Source organism: Haemaphysalis longicornis, unplaced genomic scaffold (assembly GCF_048455015.1).
Source record: "Haemaphysalis longicornis isolate Haplotype H1 unplaced genomic scaffold, Haemaphysalis longicornis Haplotype H1 scaffold_7, whole genome shotgun sequence".
Lineage (NCBI taxonomy): Eukaryota > Metazoa > Arthropoda > Arachnida > Ixodida > Ixodidae > Haemaphysalis > Haemaphysalis longicornis.
Window position 1 is genome coordinate 168,189,789 of NW_027526422.1, and position 17,203 is coordinate 168,206,991.

At 51.8% G+C, this 17,203-nt stretch overlaps 1 protein-coding gene across 8 annotated transcripts in view; it reads left to right on the forward strand.

The window, feature by feature from the left end:
• The window catches only part of LOC144147213 (uncharacterized), a 115,582-nt gene that overhangs the window by 77,964 nt on the left and 20,415 nt on the right, over positions 1 to 17,203 (forward strand). For all 8 annotated transcript variants that reach the window (XM_077679290.1, XM_077679294.1, XM_077679292.1 and 5 more), the window contains 4 exons: positions 1,060 to 1,146; positions 1,834 to 1,991; positions 15,027 to 15,252; positions 16,863 to 16,970. In XM_077679290.1, the coding sequence (XP_077535416.1) occupies positions 1,060 to 1,146; positions 1,834 to 1,991; positions 15,027 to 15,252; positions 16,863 to 16,970 (579 nt within the window). The remainder of the gene's footprint in view (positions 1 to 1,059; positions 1,147 to 1,833; positions 1,992 to 15,026; positions 15,253 to 16,862; positions 16,971 to 17,203) is intronic.

Below are 17,203 nucleotides of genomic sequence, written 5' to 3' on the forward strand. Positions count from 1 at the left end.
ACATGTTGAAATCGGCAGTATAAAGCATCAATCACCAGTGATCGATTTGAATAGGCGTGGTAACGAAAGTGTTAAGTCATTCCAGGTGGCCTAACGTTCATGCTGCGATCTGTGGATGGGTCTTTGAAGAAGCCATTCAAAGATGACATTCGAAGGCTGTACGCAGAGGGGATTGTAAGCACGCTCTGACGCCGGCCGGCAAGATAAGGAGACCGTCGGTCGAGCTGCCGTGCAGCTGGATATCGGATTCTTTCGGAATGATCACCGCTGACGTCGTCATCAAAAGCTTCAAGAAGACGGGCATATTGAGTGGCCTGGATGCGACTGAAGACCACTTGGTGTAAGATGGAGGAAACGAGGCCTGTTAAGGCGACGTGGAATCCAGAGGTGACGACGAGGCAACAACCAGTGATGTTAGCAGCACTGACTTGGACTAGGGCTGTTCCCACTTGGGTCCCCCACTACCAAATTTGGGATGGTAAAGTTGGGCGGCCACTGAGCGCCGCGGGTGGTGGACTCCGGAGATAACCGGCACGGACCACCAGACTGACCGAGCAACCGACGACGACTCAAATGACCTGCGCAGGCAGGGAGCACGAAGTCGGAGGGTGCATGTAAATCCAACTCCCGGTACGAAATGCCGACCCCGTGCTGGTGGGAACACAGCGGCCGCTTCAAGCTGAACTGAGCAGCATGCATGCTACCTTTATGGAGTGGGAGGCCTGGTAGTCGCCCTCAAGCAGCGCCACGGTGCGCAGTCGCGCGGCCGCGAGTGAGTTCCCTACGTCACGTGCCATGTGGCCCACATACTGCCACGCATTGGTCAACCCGTCGTACCCCCTTGCAGGGAAAGAGTGCGCGAGGAGCAGTCCTCGCTCCTCTGGGAAAGGGGATTGCGGGCTATGGGTCACGGGATGGGAGCAGTCCCATTAAAATCCCCACATCGGTGAGGAGTTTTCTTGTATTCACGCTCTCTGTTGCTGCTGTGTAATCAAGGAAGATATAGTTGACTGTGTAATCTGCGAAATGAAAAGCTGTGTGGTTTCTTTTTTTTTTCAGTGGAAGCGGATCGACTTCAGGCAGTTCCGCGTAAAGGACTGGGACGCCTGTGTGTTGAAGATGAGGTTCAGGGGCCCCGAGGAGCTGGTGAGTGGCGTTGTCCGCTGCGGGTCACTCGAGCGTGTTTAGTTTTGCTCCACCTCGCTGCCCTTTGGTGCTGATAAAGGAGCCAGTCCTAGAGTGTGCTCAAATGGAGTTTCAAATGATTAAAGTAGGATGCATTTCTGCTCTCCATGTGGGAAGCTTCATTCACTTCACAAGCAGAGTGATTGATTGCATTGTAATGATAATGCACAGTGTCATAAGTGATTGACGCTTTCTTCGTCGGAAAAAGGAACTCAAAATGTGTTAGCACAGCCCATTATGCGGAAATGAGCATTTATTTTGGAAGTGCTGGGGTTGGACCCCTTGCTGCATGCGTGCACGTAGCATGCATCTACGGCTCATTTCACGTGCTGCGTGCAGCCATTCTGAACAGTCCGCCCAGGTCAGCACGTCTAGCTCACTGGGACATGCTATGGTTACCGGCTGAAGAAAAGCGACAATTGGAGTTTTTGGGTTGCCATAGATAAGTCGCCGGAAAGTGGCCGGGAAGTTGCCACTGCTCCACTTGCTTTCTTCAGCCTCTCCATTATTTGACTGAAGTTTGCGGTAAAATTGACATGACTTTATCGGAACAGTGCAGTCGCTTGTAGTGAGCAACACTTGTGCTTTGTGTTCGTGGCCAGTTTACTTTAGCCCTGCGCTTGTTGTCCCACCCCCCGTGTGGTGCAGATCCTGGACGGGGAGAGCCTGGACCACCTGCTGCCCCATGCGGGGCACCTGGACACGGTGGAGCGGGTGTCGCTGGAGGTGAACCCCCGGCAGCTGGCCTGCGTGTCCCGGGCGTTCCCGGCCCTCCGCAGCCTGCGGGCCCTGGTCGTGCGCAAGGGGTGAGCTGGAGAAGGGCCACTGTGGATGACGTTGTCGCGCTCTTGTTGGGGGAGAAATTGGGAGTAATTGTTGCCAGTGGGACTCTTCCGCGCATACAGCAGTAATGCTTTTGAATGTCCGGGATATTTCTCTGGTGTTGGTTGTTTTTAGGGACAAGCCGAGCGTGGCCTTCCATATATCTTGTGAGGCAAAAGGCGGCAGAGTGGTGGCTGGTTTTTTTGTGCGGCCAGCAGCCAAACTGAGCACAGCCACAGGCGGCGGTGGTGGTGATCGGGTGAGGAAGCACGCCAAGTGTTTTGCAGTTCTATACCTTGGTGGCAGGGATAACTTGGGACGAAATGGACAAAGCTTTGCATTTCGCGGCTTGATGTTCTCCCTATTACATATACACACGCACACACACACATACATACATACATACAATCATACATACATACATACCGTATAAACCAGAATACAGGTTGACCCGGCATATAGCCTACCTTGAAGTGGAAAAAGTTGACAAAGAATAGTTTGGTGGAGAAGGGCATAAGAAATGCACCCACAATGTCAATATTTATTTTTGTTGACTGTCTGTCACAGGAATCAAGCACACTCGCCAAAGTCACTCATCTTGAGCTGTGAGAGTCATCCAAGGAAGATGTCATACGCGTCCGGCAGTTTCTGGCAAATAGATGCTCGTTGACAAAGTGCAAATCTCTTCAGGTTCACAAAACGACAGACAAACGACATTGAACATTTAACCTCCTGCCTAGAGAGACCATTCTGATGTGCGAGTTCGACCACATTGTAGCGGATGGCCCTCACCGAAGCTTATATGCAGCGATTGTTGTCGCCACTTTGTTCTCGAACTCTGGGGGAACTGCGTGACTTCCACGGAATGGTCTGTTCCGGGGGTCGGTCACACATTGACAACTTATCTGGCTTCGGCAGTACTGCACACTCTTCTACGAGACACTGGGCTGCCATATTTTCGTTCCTTCCAGTAAACTCTACTGCTTTCATCCTAAACGCAGCAGTGAACTGGTGTTGAGTTCTGCCACTCGTCTCAGAGCCGACACACACTCACTCACGGGTGCGCACTCACACACAACAAGAGTGAAAAATGAGAAACTAGAGAAAAGTGAAAAGCATTATATTTGGTAGGCAGACAGAGCGGCCTGTACAAAGAGGGTGAGGGCGACACACCCCGCCGCCTAAATGCTTGCACTTGGTTGCCAGACTACGCTTACACATTTTGCCAGTCAACAGCTTATGTTGAATTCCAATGGCAGATGAGCACTTTCGGGGCAACCCTTTTCCTCCGTCTGGAGCAGACACGTTCCAGTGGCAGATGGGAGCAGCCAAATCCTGTTCCAGTGACAGATCAATAGCTGTGTCGCAGCCGAAATCGCTCCGTGGGGCAAGAAAAGTTGCTCTCCCGAAATTGGTGGAGTCTGCCGGGACTCGCGGGGGCCTTGTCTTCTCTCGTGACGTCGTCGCCGTCTGCTCCCACTTAACTCCCGTTTTCGAATCGCCATAATGCCCGCTGCGGCAAATAGGCGCAATGGCTGCAGTCACAATGGGAAAATAGATGCTGCATGCCGTTTCGCATTCATGCTTTCTACTTAACGAAAGTGAGTGCGACAGCTGAAATTCAGAATCAAGTGGTTAGGAGCCCAGCTTGGACGACGACTGGGTAGACATGGCATATACAGTCGAATCCCGCTACAACGAAACTGACGGGACGTGCATGAAATTTCGTGGAAGCGAAAATTAGTTTAGGCGAAATCTGCCCCAGCACAGCACATTAGGGCAAAAAAAATAGCCCCGTATATTTCCGCGTCATTGGCACCATAATACAATGTTTAGAAAAAGGAGCGACACCCAATAACGTCATGTTTATTCAGATAACAAACATACCAATGGTTATCTGCTTTCTTACCAGCACGCAAAGAGCGTGATACTGAGGATGAGGGGAGAGGTGAAGAAAGGAAGAAATTCAGGCGCAAAGCGTATTGCTGTACAACGAGGCGTTTGCACCGAGCTGATTACTAGCAGATAGCTGCTAGGCGGTTGGAAGCCCCCCTCTCGCTTGTGGCACCAACGGCGCCGTTATCTTATCTTCTGACTAGGCACAGCAGCAACTGACCTTGGCAGGGAAGCCGCGCGTGCTTGCATTTAAAGCGACCGCGCACTCGCGACTAAGATAGAATGACACGGGTTTAAGACTAAACGCGAAAATATTATTTTTGCTTATGAATTTGAAGAATTGTAGGAAAACTGCAAGGACAGCTGCTCACAACACATACATGACAGTGCTGTGCCAGCAGCAGAGCACGCGTTCATGCGATTTCAACTGGATATTGCCGCGAACCATACATTGGGTTTGTTTATTTGTGTTTTGCTTTTACCGCCCGGCTGCGCCGGTCTGTGTTATCTCCGTGCCAAGGGAAGCGCGTGTTCCATTCCTTCTTTCTGTGCCGCATGTGTTATCTGTTGTGATAGGGAGAGCATTCCGATTTACGTGAACAGCCCGGAATAATCTTCTTGCATCTACAATGTTCTCGATGCGAATAGACGGTTCCAGAACCACGCGCGCCGAAAGATAAAAAGCCTGCAGAGCAGACGCCGGGGCATTCGATTCTGCGATGCTCGCCGACGCACGTACGTCACTTTGTTGACCGCTGCCTCGCCGCCTCTGTATTCTTTTCAGTTGTTAGGGGAGCACAAGTTCGCTCCAATAAACTTGTTTCTTTTCCAAACAACTGCGTCGTCCTTGGCTTCGTGACATCTGGTGGAGGTGCGGGGTACGCACCCTTCATGCCCACTACAACCTCTGGAAGCCGCCAAGCCAGTCCAACAAGAGCCAGCCTCCGCGTGCAAAATTTACCACCCGAGTTCGGTCTACTACCGGAGAAGACGAAGAAGAAAGACCTCGCAACCAGCACCATGCTCAACCAAGCCAATCCTCCTGTCGTTCTGCAGCAGCCACGGGAACCGCCATCATTCCGAGGAGCCCCCGCAGAAGACCCAGAAGAATGGTTGGAGAAACTGGAGCGCGTCCGGAAATTCAACAGGTGGGACGACGCAGAAACGTTCCGGCATGTTTTCTTTTACTTGGAAGATTCGGCTCGCACTTGGTTCGAGAACCACGAGAGCTCCTTGACAAACTGGGCTCAGTTCAAAAGCGAGTTCACTAAGACCTTCACTACCGTCGTGCGGAAAGAAAGAGCCGCCCTTTTGTTGGAAACGCGCACGCAACACCCCAATGAAGGCGTCTTGATCTTCGTTGAGGAGATGAAGCAGCTATTTCGCCGCGCGGATCCCGAAATGACGGAAGAAAAGAAGTTGCGGTTCTTAATGCGCGGAGTGAAGGAGGAACTGTTTGCCGGACTTGTCCGAAATCCGCCCAAAACCGTCGCCGAATTCATTACCGAAGCCAGCACCATTGAGAAAGCCCTCGAGATGCGTGCTAAGCAGTATGACCGCAACTTTGTTGGCGCGGCCAATGCGAACGACTTTGGCAGCACGCGGATGCCGGCCGACAGCCTACGCGAGACTATCCGCGAAATAGTGAGGGAGGAGCTGCGGAAACTGCTCCCGACGCCGCCGCAACCACAAGTCGCTTCTCTTACCGACGTCATTAGAGAAGAAGTGCAGCAAGCGCTGGGAACTTCAACGACGCCAGTAGCACCTCGCGAGCCGCAAGCCATGACCTACGCAGCTGCTGTACATCGCCCTCGCCCACCTGCACCCTATCGTCACGAGGCTCCGTACCGTCGTCCCCTCTCCCCGGCCCGACCACCTGCGGCGCAACCCCCTGCCCCAAGGAAGACCGACGTGTGGCGAACGTCAGACAATCGTCCGCTGTGCTACCACTGCGGAGAGGCCGACCACGTCTACCGTCGCTGCCCCTACAGGAGGCTCGGTTTGCGAGGGTTCTCCGTCGACGCACCCCGCCCCCGAACTGGCCAGCGCCCATCGGAGATCGAAGAGTACCTGTCCAACACCAGCCGTCGACCAGCCCGTTTCAACCGTTCGCCGTCGCCCTACCCATACCAATCGCCGAACCGCCGTAGCAACGCTGACTTCGCCCGTGGAAGGTCCCCCAGCCCACGCGGGGGAAACTAAAAGCAGCAACTTCTGGAGGTGAAGTTGCTCTACGGCGAAAAACTGGAAACCCTCCAACGACGCAAGGACGCGGTGAAGACAGTGACTCACAACATGCCCTCATCCCGACGACCCGACCCAGCCCTGACGAGACTCCTGAACACGACGACAGCTACACGGCGCGACGCTTACCCGACCTGACCGAGACGTCCGCTGAGAAGACGACGACAACGACGACGCACAGTGCCCGACCGCCAACACGCACAAGCCGAGATACGACGCCCCGACGAACCCGGAACTCGAGGAAGACTGCGTCTGACGTCAAGGTGTCCATCGACGGCTTTGACGTAGTCGCCCTCGTAGACACGGGAGCTGACTATTCGGTAATGAGCGGACCATTTGCGTCTAAACTGAAGAAAGTTATGACCAGATGGGATGGTCCGCACATACGCACAGCAGGAGGCCACCTCGTGACGCCAAGTGGAACGTGCACATCGCGCGTCACCATAGACGGCACGACGTACCCTGCGGTGTTCGTCGTTTTGCCCAACTGCTCCCGCAACGTAATTCTCGGAATGGACTTTTTGACGGACAACGGCGCAATAATCGATCTGCAGACGAAGTCGATAACTTTTTCCTGCGACCACTCCATGACGCCGGAATCGAACCCCGAACACCGTGCAGCTGTAAGGATCGCCGATGATCACGTCACCCTGCCACCCCGCGCAAGCTTGATGATCACCGTCCACTGTGAAGGTGCTGCTCCCGACGTCGACGCTATCGTGGAGAGTGACCAAAGGTTGCTTCTTGACCGCGGTGTGTCTGTAGCAAGAGGCATTGCACGGTTTAAGCAGCGCAAAGCCTACGTTTTGGTCACCAATTTCACCGAGGAGTACCAGCATTTAAACAAGGACGCTGCAATTGCGTTCGTCGAAGAAATGCAACAAGCAAGTGACGTGTTAGCAGTCGCCGACTTTGAACGCGCACCCGACGATACCTTCAAGCTTCCGCACCCCTTCGACGTGAATCCGGCGCTACCGCAAGATGAAAGGAACAAGTTATTGGCTTTGCTGCGTCGCTACAGCGAGTGTTTTTCGTCGCACTCAAAGTTACGTCAAACACCTCTGGCGAAGCACCGGATAATCACCGAGGATGGAGCACGACCTACCCGACAGTCACCGTACCGCGTCTCTTCACACGAGCGTGAAGCCATCCGGACTCAAGTCGACGACATGCTCAACGGCGACATTATACAGCCATCGAAAAGTCCGTGGGCTGCGCCGGTCGTACTCGTGAAGAAAAAAGACGGCACACTGAGGTTCTGCGTTGACTACCGGCGATTGAACAAGATCACCAAAAAGGACGTGTACCCCCTGCCACGAATCGACGACGCCCTCGACCACCTCTGCCATGCGAGGTACTTCTCATCGATGGATCTGAAGACAGGCTACTGGCAAATTGAAGTGGACGAGAGAGATCGAGAGAAGACTGCATTCATAACCCCGGATGGCCTATACGAGTTCAAGGTGATGCCGTTTGGGCTATGCACGGCACCAGCAACGTTCCAAAGAGTCATGGACACTGTGCTAGCTGGCCTGAAGTGGCACACCTGCCTCGTATACCTCGACGACGTTGTGGTATTCTCTAGGACCTTCGACGAACACCTCGCAAGGTTGCAGTCTGTACTCGAGGCCATCCGTACGTCGGGGTTAACGCTGAAGCCTGAAAAGTGCCGCTTCGCGTACGAGGAACTGAAGTTTTTGGGCCATGTCGTCAACGCCGCGGGAGTCCTGCCTGACCCGTTGAAAACTTCAGCCATAGCGAACTTCCCAAGGCCGAAAGATAAGAAGGGCGTGCGCAGGTTTCTTGGACTGTGCGCATACTACCGGCGCTTCGTCGCAAACTTCGCACGCATTGCAGAGCCGCTCACGCGCTTGACGAAAGACAGCACCCCTTTCAGCTGGGAAGACGACCAAGAAAAGGCATTCTGCGAGCTGCAAAAACATCTGCAAAGCCCGCCCGTGCTCGCTCATTTCGACGAAAACGCCGACACGGAAATACACACAGACGCCAGTGATATAGGCTTGGGTGCCGTACTTGTCCAAAAACAAAGCGGGTGCGAAAACGTAATCGCCTATGCCAGCCGTGGTCTGTCGAAGGAGGAGAAAAACTACTCTGCCTCCGAAAAAGAGTGCTTGGCTATTATATGGGCCATTTCAAAATTTCGCCCATACGTGTATGGCAGACCGTTCAAGGTTGTAACAGACCATCATGCGCTGTGTTGGCTCGCCAATTTGAAGGACCCCTCTGGCCGTCTTGGGCGGTGGAGTCTGCGCCTGCAAGAGTTCGACGTTACAATCGTCTACAAATCCGGGAGGAAACACTCCGACGCCGACTGCCTGTCCCGCGCCCCTGTCGACCCGCCACCACAAGACTCCGATGAAGACAGCGCGTTCTTCGGGGTTGTTACGGAGAGCGACCTAGCCGCCCAGCAGCGTGCCGACCCCGACTTGCGCGTAATGATCGACTACCTCGAAGGACGAAACGTCGCCGTGCCTAGAGCGTTCAAGCGTAACTTACCAGCATTCAGCCTTAAAAACTCCGTCCTCGTGAAGAAGAATTTCAGCCCCGGAACAAGAACGAATTATCTACTTGTCATCCCCGCAGACCTTCGTGACGAAATTTTGGAAGCGTCCCACGACGACCCGTCTTCCGGACATCTCGGCACAGCTCGCACTATTGCAAAAATTAAGGCGAAGTACTTCTGGCCCCGCCTTACATCCGACGTCACCCACTACGTTCGGAGTTGCCGGGACTGCCAGCGACGAAAAACGCCGCCGACAAGACCCGCCGGACTTCTGCAACCGATCACCGTCCCGTCGAGGCCCTTTCAACAGATTGGAATGGACCTCCTAGGCCCGTTCCCGACGTCACGATCGCAGAACAAGTGGATTGTCGTAGCGACAGACTACATGACGCGCTACGCAGAGACCGCCGCTCTTCCGCGGGGGACTGCACAAGAAGTCGCCAAGTTCTTTATAAACCAAGTTGTGCTGCGACATGGAGCCCCTGAAGTCCTAATCACGGACCGCGGAACGGCCTTTACCGCGGAGCTGATGCAAGGAATCTTACGCTACAGCAACACGGATCACCGAAGAACGACGGCGTACCACCCCCAAACGAACGGACTAACGGAACGTCTGAACAAGACGATTGCGGATATGCTGTCCATGTACGTCGACGTTGAACATAAGACTTGGGACGAAGTCCTCCCGTATGTCACGTTTGCGTACAATACAGCGACGCAGGAAACTACGCAGATGACACCGTTCGAGCTTGTCTACGGAAGACGACCGACTACGATGCTCGACGCCATGCTTCCGCATCTAGAAGACGACGACCTCAACGCCGACGTCCAAGGATACCTTCAACGTGCGGAGGAGGCCCGCCAGCTCGCTCGAGTTCGTATAAGGGACCAGCAGCTGGTGGATGCCGGCCGCTACAACCTCCGACGCCGAGACGCCGAGTACCAACCAGGGGATCGTGTGTGGGTTTGGACTCCCATCCGACGACGCGGACTGAGTGAGAAACTTCTGCGACGGTATTTCGGACCCTACCAGATTCTGCGACGTGTTGGCCAACTTACCTACGAAGTGATCCCCGATGGTGACTCCGGCACATCACGACGACGTACGCGGCCCGAAGTCGTCCACGTGGTTCGCTTAAAACCTTTCTACGGACGATGACGAACTTTTATTTTTATTTTCTGACTGTCGCTTATGTTAGCATCGGGTCGATGCACTCTTCGAGGGGGGGTAATGCCGCGAACCATACATTGGGTTTGTTTATTTGTGTTTTGCTTTTACCGCCCGGCTGCGCCGGTCTGTGTTATCTCCGTGCCAAGGGAAGCGCGTGTTCCATTCCTTCTTTCTGTGCCGCATGTGTTATCTGTTGTGATAGGGAGAGCTTCCGATTTACGTGAACAGCCCAGAATAATCTTCTTGCATCTACAATGTTCTCGATGCGAATAGACGGTTCCAGAACCACGCGCGCCGAAAGATAAAAAGCCTGCAGAGCAGACGCCGGGGCATTCGATTCTGCGATGCTCGCCGACGCACGTACGTCACTTTGTTGACCGCTGCCTCGCCGCCTCTGTATTCTTTTCAGTTGTTAGGGGAGCACAAGTTCGCTCCAATAAACTTGTTTCTTTTCCAAACAACTGCGTCGTCCTTGGCTTCGTGACAATATGGATTGGCTATAACTCCGGCTTCGCGAACCTGGCTTGCGCCTCATGTAAACCTGGCTTGCGCCTCATGTAAAGACGGCCCGCCACATCGTTATCACCATCAAACAATGGCGTCCACCGATGAGTTTGTTTTTGTTTTGGGTGGCAGTGTGGGCGCACCCCGCATGTTTTTGGTGAAACTAAGCGTCCTGAATGTATGAAAAGTTACAGATAACTGGCTTGATACTTATTTTAGTGTAAAATAATTGTTCAAACCCAGTCCAAATCATCGGAAGTTTCGTTGAAACGAAAGCAAGCCATACAAATGGTTCGTTGTAATGAGGACTTTGTTGCATTGACTTCTACGGCTAGCTGACGGGGAATTAGAAATATTTCGTTGAAGCGAACTTCGTTGTAGAGAGATTAGACTGTAAAAACACCTTAGGCATTTTTTTGTGCCTACTTGCGGAAAGGCTGACGCATCTTTTGTCATGGGCGCCGGGATGAAAGTCTATTCTAAAGTCACTTCATCAGCAAGGCAGCCATTAAGGGACTTTAATTGAGACCCTACAAGAAGAAAACGCTCGCAGGGAAGCAGACACTTTTGGAAGGGCGCAACAGGAAGTGGCCAAGAAATTGCTGTTCCCGTCATGCTTCGGCATTTGCTCCGGCAGAAGCGCATGCTTTCCAAAGGCAGTTTCAGAGCGCCTGCTTTTTGAAGGAGGAGGACCACTTTAAAGGACCACTCCCGATCCGCCAATTGGAATTTTATTTATTTTTATTTATTGATTACAGGTTCCTACGGTGCCCATAGGGCATTATTGTAGGGGGGTTAATTTCGAACCGTATACAGTACGTAAATGTGTCAGTGTGAGACAAACAACAATGAAGCACTTATTTGAACAGCAATACATGAGTAAAATTGAACATTGCATTCTGCCAATGACCACTCTCTATACGAGGGGTGACTTTGGTGCGGATGTTTTTTAACTCGAACTTTATACCAGTTTGTATAGGTCAAACATGCTTACACGCACACTCGCTCACTCGCTACTGCATCACCATGGAGACGCTTATTTAATTGGGGGAATTCAAGAGGCGTATCTTCACTCTGTGAGCTTGCCTAGTGGGAGAAGCAATGCAGTTTTACCAGTATTCTGCAGCTGGAAATATGGCTGCATCGGCCAACCACTACAGTTTTTTTTGTCTTCATTGTCAGCAGTGGCGGGACCAAACACAGTCACTACACCTGCTCAGGGATTTGGTTCATGAATGCGCAGGTGCCAACACATCTGCCCCCTCGCAAAGAAAGCATCATCCCCAATCCACACACAAAAGCTACGGGAGCCCTTTTGGTTTAAAGAAATACACAAATAATTCTAGAAAGGCGCAACAAAAAGTAAGAATTTTTCTGAGAAGGCGTGTGCAAATATTTTATTACCTGCACATTGTAGTACGGTGGAACCCCGATACAATTAAACCTCGATGTAACGAAGCCCGTAAAATTCGTATTTTACTTCGTTACATTGAAATTTCACTACATTGAAATTCGCGGTTATAATGAAGTGTTCATCGCATGAAGCATTTCCTGCAAACGAAGATGTGGCGCTTATACACGGCTGGCGCACTGTTTCTGTTTCTGTCGGAGCTTAATCGTCAGCGTGAACCGCATGGTGCGTTTTCTCCCCGCAAAAACGTGCCCCACAAGCCACAGGCGCGCTGATGCAGCCGCAGAGACCACCCACGCGATGCGGGTAGCTCCAGCGGCCACTTCTAACCGCTCGCTGAAAGGCAGCTCAAGGGGCAAACGAGAGGGGCATGCAGAAAAAAAAAGCGGATAACGAGGGTGAAATTTTCACTGTAAAACGTCATACGCGCCGCTAACAAAAGCGCCCATTAAATATCCTCTGCGGTGGTAAGCCTAATCATCTCTGGCGGGAGCAGCCGGCACCCCCGAGTGCTTTGAAGCTCCTGCCATAGGGTGCGCGCCTCCCTAATGGAGAAACTGGTCAGGCTCCCCCCACTGCCGTGCGCAGCGCGAGTCGCTTTCTGGCCAAGGCTTAGAAGCCGCCGCCGGCGCGCAATCGCAGATGCGGGCATGAAAAAAACGTGCGTGCAAGGCTCAAAGATTCACAAATGCTTGCTGGAACGATGGAACCCATAAGCATGAGCGAACTCGAATGAAGGGCAAAGCGGTGGCATGCGGCAACGGCGGCCCCGCCAGTGACGATTAGGCTTACCACCGCAAAGGATATTTGATGGGCGCTTTCGTAAGCGCCCATCAAATGACGTTTTGCAGTGAAAGTTTCGTCCACGTTATCCGCTTTTTTTCTCGCATGCCCCTCGAGTTTCATTTCAGCGAGCGGTTAGAAACGGTCGCTGGAGCTACCCGTATCGCGCAAGTGGTCTCCGCGGCAGCGTCAGCGTGCCCGTGGCTTGCCCGTGGCTTGCGGGGCGCGTTTTTTGCGGGGAGAAAACGCATCATGCGGTTCACGCTCATGCCCGAGTAGATGATTAAATCCAAGCCACTGCTCTCAAAATGACTGAATAACCTCCGACAGACACAGAAACAGTGCGCCAACCGTGGATGCGCGCCACGCAGTTTGTAGGCAAGGAGCTCGCTCACGGACTCCGCGGCACTGGATGGCCCATGTCGTCGTTCGCGTTTTATTGAGATCCCATTTCGGCGCTTGCATCTCCCAAAACCTACTTCTACAACTGAAATTTCGTTCCTGAATCTCCGTGAAACTTTCATTACATTGAAATTTTGAAAAACTGGACTTCGTTACACAGAGGGTGAAAATACATGGTGTGCGTACGCTTGAAGTTACAAAAAATTCCGTGGTTCATTACATCGAGGGTTTTGTTACATTGAAATTCGTTACATCGAGGTTTAACTGTAATACGACTTTCAAGGGACCGTGAGAAAGCGTCGTACGGCCGGGTTGCGGGTAAATGCTGGCCTAGTAGACGGTCTCACGCGAGAGGCGGGCCAAGAACTTATTTAAACTACGATATTTAGCGCATTCTCGTGTGATTTGCGACCCTTTAGCTGAAATCCCAAGTTTAAAAAAAGCGACGCCTATGTTGTGCCCCCCTCATCTCCATGTCATCTAGCTAGCCCTTAAGCCAAGCGCTGCGCGCTACGCGACACTCGTGCTGTCCGGCGCTATGTATAGCCCGCCAGCCCAATGCCTTGCGCGCGCGAGATAAGTCAGACGTGGTTGAACAAATTGAGAGAGGAAAAGGCAAGTGTGAAATTGCCAAGGCCACGCAAAACGAACCATAGTACAAGGCGGAGATGAAAGAAAAACGACATTGCCGTACATAGTGGAGACACCCTTTAAACGGTCCCGTGCAGTCGCTACTGGGTCAAAGTGCTCAACACGTAGCTGTTTTTGCTTCCCACAAGACCCAGCAACCCAAAAGAGATAAGATGATATAAACTTCGCGAGTAAACCGTGTTGCAACGACAATTATAGCGCAGTCTTGCTACAGTGACTTGCTGCGGCGCCCAGCGAGTGACCCAAAACGGCGGTGCCAATGGGTACGTCTCCACCCTCGCGGCAGACGTGCGTGAATGGAGGCATTCTAGGAAAGAAAGGGGCAGAGTGACGATTGGGTTTGAAACACACTGATAAGCAGAGAGCAGCGAGATAGGGAGAAAGAGTGCCGTGAAAGGAAGAAACTTGGATCAAGCGGGCTGGGAAAGCGGGTGTTCGTTCATCGCCGTGGGGTTGAGTCGTATGTTTTTTCGCGTTCGTCGGCGGCTCGACGGGAACTTCAAATTTACGGTCTGCCTGCCACCTGAACTTCGACTTATTGCGGCTGGTGCGTTGGTGTACTGCTGCCGCAAAGGGCTGTCGCAGGTTAACTCCCGCTCGCGAATACCCATCTGCTTGCTTGCATGGTCTGGCCCGCCTGCTGGCATTTGCAGATCAAGCAGCGTGAAACGGGGGTTAAGAATGGAGAAGGTCGGGACGGGGTGGCGAAGAGGTGTAAAGCATGGGATAAGCGCAGCTTTATCCGCGCCAGGGTCCGTCGTAAGAAGCGGACCGTGTGCACTCGAGTGTCATATTATCGGGGTAAAATTTTTAGTGCATTGTTTCTATGGGGGGTTTGCTGGAACCGCCGTGATCCGTCGTAAGAAGCGGGTCGTTGTAACTTCGGGGGACGACGTCATCAGCGGGATTCCACTGTAGCCGTCATCAGTGCTTGACAGCATGCTGAATTTGTCTTATTTTAGTCTGTGGCGTCGATCTGTGTTTTCATTGGAAGCAGGGCACAACTGGCACACTGGTGTCGTAAACGTGGAGCACTGTTCGTAGGCTTGGAAGGTACCACTGTCAATAACGTACGATTTTTGGTCTAGTCGACTCATTTTCTTTTTGTTTTGTTTTTTTTTTTTTTTTTTTTAGAAAACTGCACCAATAATGGGCGTAGAGTGATATAAACGCAATACATAAGTATTATGGGTATTTTTTTGGTCGGTGCGGAGAATTAGTGGCGTCTTGCATTTTTGGTGCATGCCGTAACCGGGTTCAATCGTTATAGTCGATATCACAACACTGGAGCGTTGTAATGAGCAGCTGATTTTGCCATAGAAAGCATACAAAAATGGACAGTTCTGTAGTTATTCATTGTTATATTCGGTATACTGTTATAAATGGTATCGTTATAAGTAGGCTCCTCGACTGTATGGATAAACGATGTGCAGGAGCGCGGCGGCGGTGGCAGCGAACCAGAATGGCGGAGGCGAGGGGGGCGTTGGTGTGGCTGGGGGGGAGCCCCTGCGGCAGGCCTCGCTGGGCTGCCTGACGGAGCTGCTGTGCATCCGGGGCCTGGAGCGGCTGGAGCTGAGCGGGGCACATGGCCTGGCCCTCCTTCCCCTCACCATGGCGCCCAGCAGCCTTGCCCAGAGGTGCCAGCAGCTACGCTCGCTGGTGAGCCCCTCTTCCTCTCCTCCTCCTTCCTCTCCTTCCTCCTCTTGTCCTAGGAGAAAGTTCCAGGCCTGAAGTCTCCCATAAAAGAATCTTTTAGGCCCATTTTACCCTTAAAGGGACGAATAAGACAAAGTGCACATTGAGTTCATTAGAAGGACTGCTTTGTGTCGATAACAATATTTTTTTAGCACATACTTTTTAAAAAATAACCGAGATAATAAAGGGGGCAGGCAGGCAAAATGCAAGTTTGTTTTATTCGAAAGATTTGGTTTTTTACAGTGCCCCCAGTGCTTGTCCAGCAGCAGGAAATGCTTTATTCTTGGAGAAATTGAACAATTCAAGCCAGAAGTTTGATTCTCCCGTTAACTCATGTATTTCGTGATGTCTGCGATGACATATCCATAGCAGGTGTTCAAGCGAACGTTATTGCGCTGTTTAGTCTGCAGCAAACTCCGAAACGCCTTGTTTACTATCAGTCCTCCTTGATAGCGCCACCATACCGTCAGTGCCGATGTCCGCACTTGCTTCGTTTCTGACCACATTTGCACTTGGCTTGTTTTTGTTACGATTGGTGAAAATCATTTTGTGAAACATTGGGTATACTCCAGAAACAGGCAAAGACACCATCGCTTACACCAATCGGCCACTGTCGGGTGCGAGAAACCGCAAGCGCCGCACTGCTGTGCAGCTGTAACAAGCATAGTGCGTGCAGTACCAACAGCAGTATGCACTGGCTCTTCTATGTTTACATGTACCATCGTGACTTTCATTGTTTGCCTCACCATTCTTACTGCTATAAAACCAATATGCATTACATTTAAGCACCAACAGCTCATTCTGCAAGCTTATAAGCCCTGCCTAACTTGCATTTGCCGGCCTCAGCCAATCGCACAGCAGCCCATGAAACGTCTTAGGTTCTAGTGTGGGAAATGAGCTAGTGGGTCACATGGCCATTCTCTTCCTAATTTTATAGCCTATTTGAATGATGTATGCATTAAAAGTAGTGTCGGTGTTATTCTAATGAGCAGCCTTTCAAATCAACCAAAATTTGATTTTGTGAAGACTTTTTTGTTGCCTCCTGTTTAGCATCTTTTTAATGCTACACATATATTCGATATTCGTTTTTGTTATCGAAGACTGTGTTTTGCTTTATTTGTATTCAATCCTTATCCGCTTGTTTGCTTTATTTGTATTCAATCCTTATAATTTTAATATTCGCACACCCCTGGTTTTTATTTCTGGCACAAATTTTGTCACTCCTGCCTGAATTAAGTCACTGTAGAGTGAAATTTGAAACTTTTTCGCTAGTTCTTGCGTTTCTTCGGTTAAACAGAATCTTGGTGGTTGTAGTGGACCCGAGTGAGTTGCCAAAGGCCAGTTCTTCGACACTGAGGAAAGCTGTATTTGTCTTCACGGCCCCTTTGATGCAGAGAATGCTTGAAATCGTGAAGCACCCTTTGTTGGCATTATCAGATACGTAGTATCCTGCGAGGCGTTGTTTGAGTAATCCCCTCCCTGTGAATGCGATTGTTAGAGCACGCGGATTGGCCCAGGCGGGGTTGTGCGCTTACAGCCCCGTTCCGTTCCGTGGTGTGCGTGCGTGTGTGCAGTCACTGACGACGGTGCAGCAGCTGAGCCCCGTGGTGGTGTTCCCCATCAGCCTACTGGAGCAGCTGGAGGAGCTGCGCCTGGGGAACTGCACCAACTGGTCCACCGCGGTGAGGGCACTGTGTGGCGACGCAGAGCGGCGCTTCTGGGCTGTAGTCCCAAGAGTGCATGCGCGGGGAACCATTCGAGTTATATTCGAGAGGAGTGCCGCTATTTCAGTTGTTTGGGGCGCGCGTTATTCGCTCGCCTTGCTCTGCCGAGAAGCGCACTCGAGCAGAACCTTGCTGCCTTTTGGAATGACTGACCAAAGCGACTTTGTGATGAGAAAAATCAGGACGTCTGC